Source organism: Varanus komodoensis, unplaced genomic scaffold (genome assembly GCF_004798865.1).
Source record: "Varanus komodoensis strain SLA01 unplaced genomic scaffold, ASM479886v1 scaffold9, whole genome shotgun sequence".
Lineage (NCBI taxonomy): Eukaryota > Metazoa > Chordata > Lepidosauria > Squamata > Varanidae > Varanus > Varanus komodoensis.
In genome coordinates this window covers 255,097-273,964 of record NW_025336598.1, presented here as the reverse complement: position 1 = coordinate 273,964, position 18,868 = coordinate 255,097, and the positions used below count along the sequence as shown (strand labels likewise).

Genomic DNA, 18,868 nt, shown 5'->3' with positions numbered 1-18,868 from the left:
GAATGAGGCTGGGGATTTAGGGACACAGGTTTGAGTCACCTCACCCCCTATAAGTCAAGGAGCTCCTCAGGGCACTGGACCTTACAGAGACACCAGGCCCTGATGGGTGACACTCTAGGGTAGTTCAGGAGTTGGAGGGGGTACTCTCATGTCCTCTGGCCTCCATTTTTGAGGCCTAATGTAGAATGAGTGAGGTTCCAATGGACTGGAGGGTGCTGTCAGTGGTCCCAATCTTCAAGTGTAGCAGAGGGGACATGGGGAATTACAGGCCAGTTAGCCTTACATCCATTCTGGGAAAGGCAATGGAAAAGCTCATAACAGTAAAGGCTCTGGAGTCCTTAGCTAGGGAAGGGAGAATGGAAGTCCCACAACACAACTAATGCAAAAATATGTCCTGCCAGATGAACCTCGTGAAATTGTATGACAAGGTTTCAAAGTGGCTAGATGGAGGGGAGACGGTCAGTGTGGTTTACCTGGATTTCAGCAGGGCCTTTGACAAAGTGCTGCATGATAACCTGGTTGAGAAATTGAGGAGTTTTGGGATAGACCGAAGCACTGTCCAAAGGATTAGGGCATGGTTGATGGACCAAAAGCAGGGGCTAACAGTGGATCATTGGGATGGTGGTCGGTGACGAGCAGGAACCCCCAGGGCTCTGTCCTGGGACTGATCCTGTTCAATATTTTCATCAATGACCTGTTGACCAATAGAAGTATTTCAAACTACAGAGAATGAATTGATCCAAATTCTAACAAGAATGTCAACAAATATGGAAAACAGAACAATGGCCCATGGATTGGAAATATGCAATACACATTCCAAATCCCAAATAAGGAGATGCAAAAGAGTGCAGCAACTAACATGAGAATCTGAGGATGGTCCTGAAGAAGTGGCGGCACCTCAAGACTTCAATGTCCTGAAGTTTAACCTTTGTCATGGATGAGAAGCTACTGTTAGGGCAGAATATGGAGAAACAGAATCGTTTCTTATAGGCAATGGTGTCAGATGGGGCTGCATCTAGTCTGACCCCTGGGTCCAGCTGGCTCCATTCATGACATGCCTACCATGTGCATGTCCAGCCTATCCTTAAACACCCTCACCATTGGGCTTCAACCACCTCCTGTGGAAGCCCATTTCATACCCTAGGATACTTTAGGTTCCTAGGGCACTCAAAGTGGTTTTATGTGCTGTTGAGTCATCTCCACCTTATGATGATCCTTTGAAAAAAAGCCCACCAGAATGTACTGTCCTCTAAAAAATCCAAGGCTGTGGCTTCCTTTGTATTTCTCATATTAGGCTTCCCTTCATTGTTCTGTCTTCAATTTTCCATAGCACGTCTTCTTCTGTGAGTCTTTCTATCTCATGGTGTACCCAAAGTATAAAAGCTTCAGTTTCGTCATTTTTTACTTCCAAGAAACAATCTGGCTTCATTTTAGCTAAAACCCACTTGTTCATCCTTCTGTCTTTTCAGGCATTCACAAAGCTCTGTCCAGCACCATGTTTTGAATGTATCAATTTTCTTCTTGGCAGCTCCCTTCACTGTTCAGCACTCACACTTCTACATAGTGATCAGGAATACAATAGTGTGGATGCTCTTGGCCTCGTGAAACATCCTTACATCCTTACACAAGTGAAACATCCTTACACTTGTTGATTCTGAACAATCAAGTTCAGTAAACACTCACATACCAATATTAGATGGAATAGTGCCATTATATTTGCTTGTTTGTTAAATTTTTAACACTTTTATACACTACCTTTTTTATAAAGAGCTATCAAGGCTATATACTACTATTCAAAAAAGTAAAACCTAAAAACAAGCAAACACCCACAAAGAAACACAAATGAAAACTGGTAGAGCAGTTGGACAGCATCAGGGGACCACAGGATCCTTTGCATGCCCAGATCCATGGGCGTGAAAGAGTTCTGACCTTGGATCTGGGGATCAAAGATGGCATAAAAGGAAATGACACTGGTTGCTTTTTCATGGTGATAAGAATGACATCAGAGAAGAGGTGAAGAGGGAAATGGGGAGGGGAGGAAACTGGGTATGGCTGGATGTAACACACTCTGGTGGGGCTTCCATTTCTTTCTCTTCCATCGAAAACACTTCGGCTAGATGTCAACTGGTTTGACTGAATTGCAGAGCAAAGGAACATGGAGAGCCAGTGTGGTGCAGTGGTTAAGAGCATGGGACTGGGACTCAGGCGATCTGGGTTCAAGTCCCCGCTCGGTCATGGAGCCAACTGGGTGACTTTGGGCCAGTCAAAGACTCTCAGCCCAACCCACCTCACAGGGTTGTTGTTGTGGGGATAAGATGGAGGAGGAGGAGAATGATGTAAGCTGCCTTGAGCCCTTTGTAGGAAAAAGGCAGGATATAAATCAATCAATCAATAAAGGAAGGAAGATCACCTCCGTGTTCCTCCTGGTATGCAGAGGATGCTTATAATCCTCCAAGTCTGGAGGCTTCTCACTGGACTACACTCTAAAAACAGTGAAATAGTCTTGAAAAAGTATATACATAAAAATCCAAATGCGTGGAGGGCAACTGCCCTCATTGAAGGAGTGCAGTTAAAGGAGCACATATACCATTTAGGAACAACACAGGAGAAAGCACTTACTATAATCAACTAGAGTAAATGAAAACAACTAAAAATGGGGTGTCTAGGATGTCATTCCCTTTTCTCAGTGCACCCAAGGAACTAGTCTGGCTGTTCATGCTGTGCTTACCCCGCAGGTGCCCTTGAGGAGTTCACACCTGGGCCTAATTATGTGTGCTAGAGTCTCAAGCACCATATGAGCAGGTGCTTTCTCCAGCTGCTGCAAGTTCTGCTGGCTGGTCCCTGCCCCATTAGCAGGACTTTGGCATTTTGCCCTCCCTGAGGAAGACTGTCATTTCCCTTGATTATTGGGGCAAGAGCAGAGAGCTATTTTTTCCTCTTAATTTCTCTCTTTTTGTCTCCCTACACTCATGCTTAATGTCATACTTGTGGCAGGATGTAGACACCTTTAACTGGCCCCTTTCCCATGTCTTTTAGCTCCAAGAGTAAAAGCTGCAATGCTTTTGGCTAATTTCTTTAGGTGAAGATCTCACCCTATGAGGGGCTGCAACCAGGCACTATCTCCAGCAGCTGTCAAGATGTTCTTTTCCTATATTTTAATCCATTTTATGAAGGTCATTGTTGTGTTGAAGGCCAACACAAGTCAGTATCTCCAGTCAAGATCTGCTATTATTGGCATCATTTCTACCCACACCATCTTTCAATATTTACTATATTCCCCCCCCCCATGCCATGTAAATCATGTGTTCTGTTAACAGCCAGATATTTTGCTCAGCAAATTCTTTCAAAGATGAATGAGCAGCATCTGTGGTGAGCCTTCAGCTGCACCCAAACCAGAAAAGGGGAGGCACAAAGGCATCCCACTGCATGCCTCCTTTATCACAACTGCCTACACTAGAGCAAAGGAGAAGCTAGCCTTCATTTAAATGATTAGGGTAGCATGTAGTTTGACTTGAAACCAGGAGTGGAGATGGCACAGGTCAGGGGTAGAGCAGAAGGATAAATATAAAGTAGGTCATACATGGCTGTTGGGCTGTCTTAATCTCATTATAACATAAATTATATAAGCACACTCATATACGCAGAGACCTCCTTCATGGATCACTGTCTTGTCATGGTGAAGAGGCTTGTATAGCTCAATGAAGCTATGAGCTATATTGTGCAGGGCCACCCAAGATGGACAGGTCAAAGCAGAGAGCTCTGACAAAACGTGATCCACTGGAGAAGGAAATGGCAACCCACTCCAGTACCCTTGCCATGAAAACACCATGGACAGTACCAAAAGGCAAAAAGATATGACGCCGAAGGATGAGCCCCTCAGGACGGAAGGTGTCCAATATGCTACTGGGGAAGAGTGGAGGGCTAGTACTAGTAGCGCCAGAAAGATTGAAGCGACTGGGTCAAAGCCGAAAGGACACTCGGCTGCGGATGTGTCTGGGGGTGAAAGGAAAGTCCAATGCTGGAAAGATCTCTACTCCATAGGAACCTGGAATGTAAGATCAATCAATCTAAGTAAGCTGGATGTGGTCAAACAAAAGATGATGAGACTGAACATCGACAGTACTGGGATACAATCTCCAAAATGACAGAATGATCTCAGTTAGAATCCAAGGCAAACCGTTCAACATCACAGTAGTCCAAGTCTATGCCACAGCCACTGATGTTGAAGAGGCTGAAGTTGACTGGTTCTATGAAGGCCTACACTCTTTTCCAACAACCCAAGAGACAACTCTACACATGGACATCACCAGACGGTCAGCACAGAAATCCGATTGACTATGTGCTCTGCAGCCAAAGATGGAGAAGTTCTATACAGTCAGTAAAAACAAGACCAGGGGATGACTGTGGCTCGGATCATAAGCTTCTTGTTGCAAAATTTACACTTAAGTTGAAGAAAGTAGGGAAAAGCACTAGGCCGCTCAGGTATGACATAAATCATATCCTTGATGAATATACAGTAGAGGTGACAAATAGATTTAAGGATTAATCTGCTAGACAGGTGCCTGAAGAGCTATGGATGGAGGTTCGCAACATTATACAAGAGGTAGCAACTAAAACCATCCCAAAGAAAAAGAAATGCAAGAAAGCAAAATGGCTGTCTGAGGAAGCTTTACACATAGCTGAGGAAAGAAGGGAAGCGAAAGGCAAGGCAGAAAGAGAAAGCTACACCCAACTGAATGCAGAATTCCAGAGAATAGCTGGAAGAGATAAGAATGGCTTCTTAAATGAGGAGTGCAAAGAAATAGAAGAAAACAATAGAAAATTGGAGATAAGTGAACGTTGCATGCAAAGATGGGCATGATAAAGGGCCAAAATGGCAGGGATCGAACAGAGGCAGAAGAGATTAAGAAGAGGTGGCAAGATTACACAGAAGAACTATACAAGAAAGAGCTTAACGTCCCTGATAACCATGATGGGGTGGTCACTGACCTCAAGGCTGGAATGTGAAGTCAAATGGGCCTTAGGAAGTCTGAGCTACAACAAAGCTAGTGGAGGTGAATGTATTCCAGCTGAGCTATTCAAAATATGCCAGCAAATTTGGAAAACTCAACAGTGGCCACAGGATTGGAAAAGGTCAGTTTACATTCCATTTCCAAAGAAGGGCAATGCCAAAGAATGTTCAAACTACTGCACCATTGCACTCATTACACATGCTAGCAAAGTTATGCTCAAAATCCTACAAGCTAGGCTTGAGCAGTATGTGGACCGAGAACTACCAGAAGTACAGGCAGGGTTTTGAAGAGGCAGAGGAACTAGAGATCAAATTGCCAACATAAGTTGGATCATGGAGAAAGCTAGGGAGTTCCAGAAATACACCTACTTCTGCTTCATTGACTATGCTACAGCCTTTGATAGTGTAGATCACAACAAATTGTGGCAAGTTCTTAAGGAGTATCAGAACATCTTACTTGTCTCTTGTGAAACCTGTATGTGGGTCAAGAAGCAACAGTGAGAACTGAACATGGAACCACTGATTGGTTTAAAATTGAGTAAGGAGTTCGGCAAGGCTGTATACTGTCGCCTTGCCTATTTAACTTATATGCAGAGCACATTGTGGAGCTAGATGATGGTGGAATTAAGATTGCCGGGAGAAATATCAATGACCTCAGATGATACCACTCTAATGGCAGAAAGTGAAGAGGAACTAAAGAGCCTCTTGATGCGGGTGAAAGAGGAGAGCGAAAAGTTGGCTTGAAACTCAACATTAAGAAAACTAAGATCATGGCATCCGATCCTCTAATTTCCTGGCAAATAGATGGGGAAGAAGTGGAGGTAGTTACAAATTTTATTTATTGGGGACCAAGATCACTGCAGACAGTGACTGCAGTCAATAAATTAAAAGATGCTTGCTCCTTGGCTGGAAAACTATGGCAAATATAGACAGCATACTAAAAAGCAGAGACATCACCCTGCCAACAAAAGTGCATATAGTCAAGGCTATGGTTTTCCCAGTTGCAATGTATGGCTGTGAAAGCTGGACCATAAGGAAGGCTGAGTGCCGAAAAACTGAGACCTTTGGATTGTGGTGCTGGAGAAGACTCCTGCGAGTCCCTTGGACTGCAAGGAAATCAAACCAGTCAGTCCTGGAGGAGATCAATCCTGACTGCTCTTTAGAAGGCCAGATACTGAAGATGAATCTCAAATACTTTGGCCACCTAATGAGAAGGAAGGACTCACTGGAGAAGAGCCTAATGCTGCGAACAATTGAGGGCAAAGGAAGAGGATGGCAGAGAATAAAGTGGCTGGTTGGAGTCTAATAACAAGAACAACATATGCAGAGATTGTACATACATAGCATGAAGAGGGGAAATACTAAGAAAATGTCTAGGCTAATCAGATAGTAAAAATGTCCTCCAAGGTCTGCTCCTTGATGAGTTGTGTAGTAAAGGATATTTGGGGAGGTGCAACATCTCACACAGTATTGAAGAAAGTTGCAGCTGCCATGATTTCCTCTTCCACCCAGCTACAAAAGCTATCAGAGGCAGTATGCTGGAGAATTTGGGCTGGAGTCTGGTGTCCCATCATGTCCTGTGGGCCACTGGCTGGTCACTCTGTGACCAAAATGATGCACTAAATAGGCTCTTGATTTGATCCAGCTGTGCTTGTGGGGGAGGGCTACTGCTTTTGCACTCTGGTTGTTGGCTCAATCGTTGTTATGTTTAGAATGCACTCCTATGGGCATGGAGCCCAGTGCATAGAGGGCTCTGAATCTGGAACACTTTGTTCACCCTAAGTCCTGTCAGGCTGTTACAGGCAGGGTGGGAGGAGCAGTAGAGGTTATTTTTGCCTTCCCACCCTCCTTTGCATCTGGTATGATCAGCCTGGTGTGGCCCACTCAGCCAGACCATGCTAACTCTAAAAGACAGAAATCTCCCTTTTTTAAGAAGTTGCAGGTCTCTGTCAGGCCATTTGGATTGCAATATAGATGTCTTGGCTAAGTTCATCTTAGGGCCAAGTGCTTCGCTTAGTAAACTTATTAACTAGTATGCTGTCCCAGTGCCTAATAATAAGAAATCTCCTATCTTGAGCTACGAGTAAGCAATTAGTGAATAATCAGCAGAAAAAGAACCAAAACATTGTTCTGGAATCTCTACCCAGGCAACAGGGAGGGTTCAGAGAAGATATCCTGCACTAGTAAAGGAAGTTGGAGATCTTTTCACAGGTGCCATAAGCAGATCTCTCAGGGAGTAGGGGAGCTTGGGCAGGCATCAGAGGTGTAGTTTTTCCTCAAAGGGGAAATCAGGTAAGGCAAGGCTGCATTTTCCCCTTTTTGTGATTTACCACTTTGACTGCATATTGTTGTGTGCTCAGAAACTGACTAATCTCTTGCCTTTCTGTATTATTTCCTCAATCTTTAATAGTTTTTTACCCTTTTTTTAAAATCAAACCCCAGAGTGGTTTGGGAGTGAAAGAGAGTGGACCATGCTACTGGTCACAGTATAACAACCAAATTGCATTGCAGTGTGCTGAGCAAAACCTGGACCTTGCTGTGCTCCCCTAGGGACACAAGGCGGATGAAGAGAAGCCCAACAAAAGAGACCCTGATGAGATCCTTGGCTAAGAGCTTGGGAACAGGGGACAGTGGGTTTGTTTCACTCTTGGCAGCCAGTATCAGTTTTAGTGCCACTGCACCAGGCTTTGTGTCTATGGCCATGCTGCTGAAGAGCTTTCACTGATGGCTGGGAGAGGCTTTGCTGAGGATTCCACAATGAGTACCTTTCTCCAAGGCCATAGCTCTGACTATAGCCTTGCAGGCATTTTGCTACCATTATTTATTACCGATAGCATACCGCCACTGTCATGGAGGAAAGAATGGTGATAAGGACACTGCCTCAATGGTGATATAGTATTATGCCAGAAAAAGGTGACCTAAGATAAAGCACATCTGCTAAAGCAACCAAAATGACCATCATGACCTCTTTCCTCTCTTAATCTAGTTCCTGAAAATCATAGAGCAGGATTTCTCAACTTATCTATACCTTGGAAGGGCACTTGAAATAATTTTCATGCAAGGTAACCTGCTAGCAGCATGAGGGATTGAGTGTGGGAATTAAGGGAGTTGCCAGGAATGGCACCCAGCACTCCCCTTCTGCTTCCTACAGCTTCTGTTTCCTGTTGTGCAACTGGGCTTTGCAAGTGTTGCAGACTTTCTCTTGGCTCAGCTTGCTTTGCAGAAGTGGGTCAAGCATGAAAGGCAGTCCATGGATGTTGGAGGGAAGATTCCAAAAGGGCTCATCCCAACCCTACTCACCCCTTCACTTCAGTGGCCAGTTCCCATCTGTAAATCCTGGAGGGTAAGTGCAATGTAAGAAGATGTGAAATAAGGTCATTTAATGCCAGGCACAGGGAATTGCCACTGTGCCACTTCCACAAGCCTGAGGTGGGTGCACTTGCCACCCTGCCCTTTTCCTTGTGGACAGGGTTTTTCCCTGGTCTCCTTCCATCCCTTATGCACCGGACAAGCAGAAGGGCTCTGCAGGCAATGTGTGTTTATATTATAAACAGGACGTGCATGTGTGTGAAAACACGATAGCTATTTATTCATTGACCTTTAGAATTCTAGGAAACCACAGTTGAGGAAGGCTGCCATAGAGGATGGAGTTAGTCACCATTTTAGAATGAGCTCTGGAAAGTCTGGCTGGCACGAGGCAGATGTTAAGACCTGGGTGTTTACCCATACTTTGGAATCTTATATATAAGTTTTGATTTTCTCGCTTGGATTATTAGTGCTGATTTTATACTATTGATTAATATAATGGGTTGCAGTTTTATTTTAAATGATTTAATGTATTTCACCCTGAGATCTATTAATATAGAATAGGGTTGCAAATATTGTAGTCAGGGAACAGTGCCAGCCAGGGAACAACACAGATCAGCTATGTAAAGATGTGTGGGGCCACATAACTTTGTCCTACCCCATGTTTAGAAAAGTGGGAGCATTCAAGTAGATACTTAGAGTTAGACAGGAGAGGAGAGGAGAGAGAAGGACAAGACAAGTCAAAGTGCTTAACAGACACTTGTCCTCTCCAACTCTTACGGGCCTCTGGCTGTAGGCTCAAATACCTCAGCTGCACTCCTGCAATTTGGACTACAAAGCCACTTTGGTTCTAAAAGCCACTTTTAGAACAGTTGATCTAATTAACTAAGTTAGGCTGTTCATACATAATGTTAAACCATGCTGTGGTTCAAACATTTGTGTGGCATCTACTCATGAGAAGTTTCCACATGCCTCCATCTTCCCTGGGCATATATCCCATCAGCCCTCACAGCTGGGAATCAATCCCAGTGTGCATTGCTTCTGTCTGCCCCTTCTGCCTCTCCTCATTGGTCCACATAGTCCCCTGGGCATGGCCTCAGCCAGCCTCTGTTGATTCACTGCCTTGTTCCCATGCCCATCTCATGAAAGGGGCACAGAGATGTGGTGAGGCAGGGCAGTCATGGCAGTGAAGTGGCAAGGCAATGCTTAAGACAGGCGTGGTGGTGAGTCAGTGAGGTGAAGTGGGCACAGAAAGGCAGTGAGGTGGACAAGGTAGAAAGGTGAAGTGAGAAGTGCCTGGTGGCAAGGCAAAGTGGGTGTCATGGTGGGCAAGGTGGTGAGGTGGGCATGGCAGTAGGACAGCAAGGTGCCTTGTGAGACAGGCAAGGTAGTGAGGCAGCAAGGTGAAGTGCACATGGTGGTGAGGTGAAGTGGGCATGGTGGCAATGTGGCAAGGCAAAGTGGGCATGGTGGAGAAGTGAGATGACCATGACAGTGTGGCAAAATGGGAATCATGGTGGCATGGCGGTGAGATAAGTATGGCAGCAGCAAAACACATGGGCATCAGAAAGCATGCAACAGCAGGGAAGGCAAGGAGTGTGGAGACAGCCACTCAGCTCCTTGCTGCTGTCAACTCAGCCAATCAGTTCCTTGCTGCTTGTTGTAAATCATCCTGAGATGCCAGTAGAGGGACGGTCTACAAAAGCTTAAAAAAAATAAAATAAAACTTAGCAGTTACTAGGCAGAACAGGACAGCTGAAAATGGCAGCTGGAGCAGCTGCTGCTCCTGTGGCCAGTCTTGCCATCAAACTCACTAGTGTAAATGGGGAAACCACTGGAAAAACATGGCAACTGAATTCACAAATAATGACAAACAGTGATGTGCAGAGACCTCAGAACAGGCCATTGGTTCTTAGTGGGGATTCACGGTAACCAAGTGTGCTATGTTTCACCATGATTGCTGTATTCACACATTTTCAGCATGGCTTGCCATTATGTGTGAACACAGCCAGTGAGTATCAGTGCCCACATGCCCACACTTGAATGCAACATTTTCAAAGGTACTGAATGACTGGCACAATAACAATCTAAGAACACATGGGTGATTTTTGTGAAGGAAAAGCAAGTAGTAAAAAAATGTGAAACCATATCACACCCATTAATTGCTATGACAGTATTACTTCAGAGCAGCCCAACGAGTAAAGCACTGGCTGAAGTGGAATATTAGTTGCAACCATATGAGCTGAAAGAAATGATCTGAAAGTAAGCATGTTCTCCTTCCTAAGCTGGCTGTCAGGAGATGTCTGAAGAACACACCTCGTATCACAGAGCATGCTAGTAGTGTGAATATCTCAAATGGCTTCCTCTGCAGTGGTGCCCTCATTTTATTTGTTTAACTGATTCAGTGGGCACTTGATCATATCTAAAAATATATCTCAAAGTTTAAAATACAAATGAATCCACATTTAACATATGTGGAAACAATAAATATAATACTGGTTTAATTCAAACATTTAAAACAAACGTATTATTTTCATTACTATACCACCCCATAACCAAAGCACACTTCCAGTCAAAACATTAAAATCTGAGCACTGACCATCAGTTTGGGTAGTCAGTCAGTCAGGGAAGGCTTGGGTGGAACAAAAAGTTTTAAACAGGCATTTAACTGGCTGGGAAATTTGGGCAGGAGGGGGCCATTGCATGCATGCCCTCTTTGTAGGATCTTGCTGGCAGCTGGTTGGCCATTGTGGGAACAGAATGCTGGGCTAGATGGGCCATCGCTCTGATTGAGCATGGCTCTTCTTGAAAACAGCACAGCAATGGGGGGAGGGGCAGGGGGGATATTCCACAAAGTGGGTACCACTACAGAGAAAGCCTGTTTCTGGTTTGCCACCTACTAGTAATCCTTCAGATTTCGGGACAACCAAAAAGGCCTCCTTCAATAGCCTTAACATTTGAATGGTCTATGTTGAAGGCTATCCAGGTATCCTGCATGGTGTTGCTTGGAACTTTCTATGACAGAAACACATAAAAAGTCGGACCTGTCTTAGTAGCAAATAGGCAGTGAGTGCAACTCTGGCCACCACATTCTGGTACCACATTCAGTACCAGCTGCTGTTTCTGGACCAGGCAGAAGGGTAGACTCACATAAAGCACATTATGGTAATCTAAATGTGAGGTTACCAATGCATGGAACACAATGGCCAGGTTATCCTTTTCCAGCAAATGGCACACCTGATATAGAAACCTGAGTTTGCAATGGGTGCTCCTTTTCACAGAAGCCCCTTGTCCAGGCCATCACCAGGCTATGTACTTGTTCTTTTGAAAAAGTGGACCCCCATCTGGGACAGGCAAAATCCCCAGTTTAGTCCTGGCTGTTTTAAACATTTTATTATAACTTTAGATCTTAAAATGAAGTTGGCTTTTAATTTTTTAAAAAATTTACTTTGTGAACTCCCAATAAAGTTTTGACTGTTGGATAGTATAGAACAGTATTCAATAAATTAAATTGTATTTTCCAAATTTGGAATCACCTGCCGAAAGAATCCATAACTTTTGAGAGTTCAGTCTGTTTGTTGGTTCTCATCCAGCCCATCACTGCAACCAGACATTGGTTCAAAACCAGCATAATTTCCCCTGATTCTGATGTCACAGAGTAACAGATGGCACTTTGCCCCAAATCTCCTAATGGCTTCACCAGCAACTTCATGTTGACATTAAAAGAGCAATGTCCCTGCAGCCAGCCATCCTTATACTTAAAATTGTGTGCCAAAAGATCATTCTTCACAACTTCTGACTGTAGAATCCCTGTGGGATAACTGTGTATTCAGGCTAGCACTTTTTCTAGTGAGGAAACCAATTGCATGCAATCACTGGTAGTACTAATAAAATCTGCTCAGAGTTTTTGAAAAGTGTCCCAAAAATTTGGGTTTTTCTCCCAGATCTGAAATTCATTGATTTTCTGGATAAGCCACTAAAAGCCTGAGTACACAATGCATTTATTGCATGAAAATTAACCACAGGTAAGCCAGCCTGAATTGGTGAAATTCCAAGAGCTTCCTCAGAAACAGGTGGGGTGGGATTCAGCAGTTAGGGAAAAGTGACTTAGGTCCTTGGTTCATTTGGTAGTCTCTGATTTTGCTAATTTTTCAATTTAAAAGGATCTCAGGCAGCAGAACTGGGAAAGAGCTCTGCCAGAAACTCTAAAGGGCTGCTACAAGACTAGATTGTGCTGGATTAGCTTAATGTCTACAAAAAAGTTGCACATTTTGTATTTTGTTAGCCAATGGCACAAAGAATACTGGCAAGCTGTAGTAGTATCATGTCAATTAGACTTAATTCTGTTTTAATTTTCTAGGAAGAATGTTGGCCGCAAAGAAATCAGGGGTATTTCTTTTATTACACGGAGCATGCAACATTACTGTTGACAGAATTCAGGACAGTATTGTTTCCCAGTATAGCCAATTCCTTATCTCCCTTACCCTTTTAAAAATTGGCATGTATGTCTTATTTGCTGTACATAAACAAACTTTATTTCCCTGTCTCTTAAAACTTTATGCACGCAAGCACACATACACATAACATTTCAAAGGTTTATCTGTCCCGTAAAAGCATTTAGTATGACTTCCCTTAATTGTTCCTTCTTATCCATTAAGGCAACTGATTTTCCTGATCACACTATTGTGTGAAGAATTGGGCGGAAGCAACTCTAACCCATTATCTTGCCCCTTTAGTAAACAAGGATTCCTGGCTTATATAACAGAAAGAAATAGGCAACTCAGACCATTCCAGTATAGCCTTCTGAAGGAGAAGACACTGAAGAACCTTCAGGACTGGCTCTGACCATTACAGAAGCTGGTTGTTGATGGGCAACTGAACTGTTTGTACAGAAGTCAAGGTATTATTATTTATTACTACATTTCATTTCAATACCTCCTGTAACCAAAGCTCTCTGTATCTGTATTATTCCTTTAAATGCAGATCAGTAGTTTAGAACTATTTAAAGGAACCCTTTATAAAAGTAAAGAAGGCATTTATGACAGATGCCAAACAAAGGGGAAAACTCTTGTATTTGTCTGTAATTTGAGTTGTTAAGATTTTATTTGAAATAGACAGTCAATGGAAACTGGGCAAAAGCCACAAGAAAGTACAGATTAAAACATGAAGTAGAGCATGATTGCGTGAAGATGGAAGGATTCTAGAATGCCCCTGATGCAAAAAGTATCTCCTATACATTCCCATAGGGCACCTGTGAAGAAATCCAGTGTGACTGCAAACTCCATAAGGTATTGTGATGTTAAAGACCTGTTAATGATGTTAATTGAGAGGTCTTGGAAAAATCTCCATCTTCTTCGCCTGCCATATCCCATGGGGTGGTTGTGAGGATACACTGAGTTCAGAATATGTTGTGCTGATATGTGACACAAAACAGGATATACTCCAGTTGATTATGCCCTTAATTTCTAGTTCTCATTTTATACTGTATTTTGACTTTTATATTAGACTAGACACCAAAAATATTTCTATGCCAGTTTCTAAAATATTGACTATAGGGGCCTGTCCATCAAATTTCATTGATCCTTTTGAGATCTACTCATTAACAGTATTCCAAAGCTAAATCATTCTTAGAACTTTGTGCTGGCTGGTTTTGAAAACTTCTTGTGTGTCTCCTGGCAACTCCTCTTCATGACATCCATGGAACAAAGTCCAGTTGTATCCTATCATTTAGGGTCTGGTTGTGATGCTATTAGCCATTTTTCTGTGTATTTTGTGTGTAATCAGTGAATTATATATGCTGTTGAAAATACTCATTTTACTTTCCATGTATGCAGTAAATTGGATCAATCTTTCAGTCTTGCATAATTGGACTTGTGGGAAGTTGTTCTATAAAGTTGAGGGCTGAAATCATTGAAATGTATAGTTTAGGTTCCCTTATCCAAAGCCACGAAGATTTATATCTGTGTAGTATTATCTGTGTCTTATTATTTTCCTGCTATGAAGAAACTCATAATCTACATTGATTTATATTTTTTCCAGAATTCTTTCATGGATTATCTTTAAGCTAACATTAAACAGCTTATTTAATGTTTAATTGGCTTGAACACTGGGTCTATTTTTATGACTGTAGATTATTTAACCTACATTGAGCATGTGGTACATGAAGGGTACATGTGTCCACCATTTTAAAGAGGCAGTCCCCAGTTGAGGGGTTGGTTGTATCATGTTAACCCAGTGAGCATGAGATATGCAAGGATGAAACAATGCTCACATGACCCATTCTCTGTTTCAGGGTTATGCAAGAGTTTAAGAACTCATGCTCACCAGGTTAGCATAATACAGTGGTACCTTGGCTCACGATCTTAATCCATTCCAGGACTCTGGCTGTGACCCAAATTGGTAATGAGCCAAGTTAAATTTCTCCATAAGGTTCAATGTAAATAAGGTTAATCCTCCAAAGTGCCAAGAACAAAAAAGATCCAGGCCATGTCCCCCCCACCCCCCAAAGCACAAGCGCAGCTGTCTCCCTGCCACCCCAGCATGACCGCGATCACACCCGTCATCTCTGCATGTGCCTGTCGTCCCAGCGCACGGGGGGGGGGGGCGGGGGTAGACGGAAGCAATTGTGGGTGCGCTGGGGTGGGGAGAGATGAGTACGAATGCAGGCATGGGGGGGGGGGAAGACGGGTGCAATCGTGCTGGGTGGGAGATGGCCAAGATCGGGGTTGTACTCCTGCAGGAAAGATGGGTGCAATCTCGGCCACCTCCCCCCTCCCCACTCCGCCGCCTCCAGCACAATCACAGTCGCCACCCAATGTGGAGTTCGCGGCCTGAGTCAAAATTTTTATGAAATTTTTGTTCACAACCCGATTTGGTCGTGAACTGAGGTGTTCGTGAGCCGAGGTACCACTGTACAACAATTCCCAAGTGAAGATTCTGTATACAGTCTGGTGTCCATGGGCATCACGATCATAACCACAATGAGTGACAGTGGGTTGTCTGAACCTAGTCAGTAATTCCCTCATCCCCATACTTCTGAAATAAAGACAGGCAGGAAAGGAGGGCACCTAACAGTGGGTTTTTGTGTATAAAGACTATGATTTCCATTTATTTCTGATATTAGAAAATTAGTTCTAGAGTTTACTTTGACCATTAGGCAGCATTTTTCTTGCCATTTTTGTTGTGGTATATTCTTTGGAATAGACATATTATCTGGTTTTAAAAGCCCTGTGCAGGTACACATATGTGCATGGGGATCAGGATCATGGCCACTGATCTCAGTCCCTTAGCATGTCCAAGCTTCATATGTTGGAAGTCCCATGTACAAAAGGGATGACACATGCATACTCTAAGTTGCATAGGCTGGGACTGTGTAATCAAGACAAAACATTTTTCAAGGGAATACAATATCTGTGTGGAGCCCATAGACGCCTGTGGAGATATGACCATCAATCTGTTGAAGCTAGTATAATGAGGTAACTTGATGTTACACTCAAAAACTTGTTTTATGTGTTTTGTGTGACACCGTGGTGTTGAAGATGGCTGGTCATGTGCTGCAAAAATATGCAAATACACATCTTCTATAACTCATGTCCCTCAACACATTGAAATGGGTTATTTCTCCCACTAAATGTAACTGGAATATTGTTTGGGGGTTGAAGGACAGAATCCAATTCATGCATGACATTATGAATGAGGGTCCAAACAATTAGCACAAATCAATATGCCAATCTCTTAAATTAAGAGGTAAGGTAAACATAGTGGGATGGGGACTGAAGAGGATAAATAAATTCCATTGGCCTTCAGGTCCAACTACCTGCTATTGCAGGACACTAAGTTACACCATTCCATTCAGATGACTGGTCCAGATGCTTGTTGAATGTCTCCAGCCAGGGAGAGCCCACAACTTCCCCAGGTAATAGGTTTCATTGTTGTACTGGTCTGACAGCCAGGAAATTCTTCCTGGTGTCTAGTCTAGATCTGGTTTCTGGTCAACTTAAGTGCATTATTCCGTATTCTGCACTCTGGAATGAACAAGAAGAGATGTTGTCCTTCCTCTTTGTGACAGCCTTTCAAGAGCTTGTAGAGTGCTATCATATCTCTCCTCAGTCTTCTCTTCCTGAGGCTGAACATACCTGGCTCTCTCAGTCTTTCCTCATAGGGCTTTACCTTCAGTCCCTGAATCATCCTTGTTGCCCTGCTCTGCACCCTTTATAACTTTTCTGCATCTCTTTAAAGCTTAAGTGCCCAGAACTGGACACAATACTCCAGGTGAGGTCTGACTAGTGTAGAGAATAGTGGAACTTCTACTTCACATGCATACAATTATATTGCCTATCTATCTAAATGATCAGTAATTACAATGGGAACAGCTGATGCTTGTGCTGAACTTCTCCATTGCCCAACCTCATTATAATACACAAAAGGTTTGCATTGTTAGACAAAATTATTTTGACTGTATTCTCTGCAGGTTAACATATTCAAGTAAAAATTGTTCTAATAATGTATCTTTGTTTATTACATAGATGATAGGCTGCAGAGTCTTGGCATTTCTGTTAACCCTGGCTGTCCTGACACCAGGTAAGGATGAGAGTCTGTAATTCCCATTCTGCACTGTTTTATCAACTGACCCTGCCATTCATGGACCTCCTTACCCTATCTCTTCTGATTTGCTTCAGATGCTGATCTGAAACAAGAGGGAAGTGTCTATGGCATCAAATACTCAGAGCACACATTTGCAAAAATATACAGTTTTATCCTTTTCCTAAGCATGGATTCTTTTCTCCCTAGCATAGAATTCATTGGTATGAATGCATAAAGCAACTTCGCTCTTTAAGCAACTATGGCAAGTTGTTTCTGCTCCTTCTGTTCCTTATTACAGATGGCACCTGAAATCTAGGGCACAGAGACCATTTACTTGTACAATCCAGCATTATGCACTCTCTCTTGTTAACTTTTCATATCTTTCAACTTATTTTCAAGATGAAAATCATCATAATGATTTTTTTCATTTTGCTTAACAGGGAGACATTTGGACTCTTTAAAAAGATTTTTAGCTGCATATGTGCATATGACATGTGCCAAAGTGCTTCAGGTTTCTGCTCTATTCCTGCAGATGTAGTTTACAGCAGTTAAATGGAAATACCTAGAAATGTCCTGATTTTTAGATTAGATGTGTGTTTTTGGACATTCTATATCAACAAATCATTGTCTTGTAGAAGGAAAAGAAGTTGCTCAGTCTTCTGTGCACTGTAGCTTTTTTGGAGATGGCCATATTAAAACATTTGATGAATCTTTGTATGACTTTGCTGGTGACTGCAGTTACCTGCTTGCTGGAGATTGTCACAAGAGATCCTTCTCACTCTTGGGTAAGTTTAAGCTATTATCTGCAACCTTTCCTTAATGCAATAATGCCCACTGTCCACTTAAAGGGATAACCAGGTATCAATTTATGTTAATGTTTGTAACAGCTTAGTGCCTTATTCTCTGGATTTTTTTTAAAAAAAATATTAATGTACATCGATACAGGTAAAAGCCAGAACTGTGATGTTGCATGGTTGCTATGAAGCAACTTGTTTCAGGTAGCACCATGAAGTGGGAAAGCAGGTGGTGGTAGAAGTAGATGGAGGCAACAGAAGGTGTCTAAATAGTGCAAACGTGTTTCAAAATAATAAAGCCTTACTGACAATGACATGATTCCATTTACTCAGGTTTAGTGATATAATGGATCCCCAAACACCATTCCATTGTGTAACACAATTATGAAAACCATATTTAACTTGTTTTAGATATCAATAGTTAATCGCTGTACAATTGATTATTTTAAATCTATATTAAAATGATTAATATTTAATGAAGATTTAATAATTATTAAAATAAATTAAAGTATTTATTGAATTAAATAAAGTGAAACCTATTAGAACACTTGCAAAGAGTGGTCTCAGGCACCTCATTGTGTCTTTGCTGATATGTGGATAATATTTTAAATATGAGAGGAGCCGTAGCTGTATTTCCTTCCTGTAGAAGGCAGACATTTTTCATGATTCTGAAGGGCTAAAAGACCCATGATATACACAGCAGGCAAAAGCAGAAGACTTTCTTTCATATCCGTATCATTGTTCATAAAACTGGTCATTCTGTAACTATAACTTGCAAGGAAATGACAAGTTTAAATTAAACGTGTTGACATGCTGACCTGGTTCACACATTATGACAAACTTCCAGGAGTGATTAGCTGTGGTGGGTTGTTGTGTTGTGCAAACCCAGCATGGTTTCTGCAGAGTGGCTTATTTTCCATGAGCCATGAAAAATCCACAGCTTACTTAATGATTGCTCATAGCCATTGTGGTTTGCTGTCATCCAATCCTAGCAGGGCGAGTTTATCATGAGTTACTGCAAATGGCTAGAGAGCCACCTACCCAGAGCAGCAAAACCCTCTGCTCCTCCTTGCATGCTCACTCACTCTGCCTCCATCTCTGCTGCATTTTTTTCTCAGTATCCTTTACCCCATTCTTAAAAAATAATGAAGAAAGGATAACAGAAGGGAATTGT

At 42.5% G+C, this 18,868-nt stretch overlaps 1 protein-coding gene across 1 annotated transcript in view; it reads left to right on the top strand.

Annotated features, from left to right (window-relative positions):
- The first annotated feature begins 16,486 nt into the window (after positions 1 to 16,486).
- LOC123017098 (von Willebrand factor-like) overlaps positions 16,487 to 18,868 on the top strand; it is a 251,520-nt gene continuing 249,138 nt past the window's right edge. The window contains exons 1-2 of the mRNA XM_044418233.1: positions 16,487 to 16,897; positions 17,536 to 17,685. Of these exons, the coding sequence (XP_044274168.1) occupies positions 16,843 to 16,897; positions 17,536 to 17,685 (205 nt within the window). The 5' untranslated portion in view covers positions 16,487 to 16,842. The remainder of the gene's footprint in view (positions 16,898 to 17,535; positions 17,686 to 18,868) is intronic.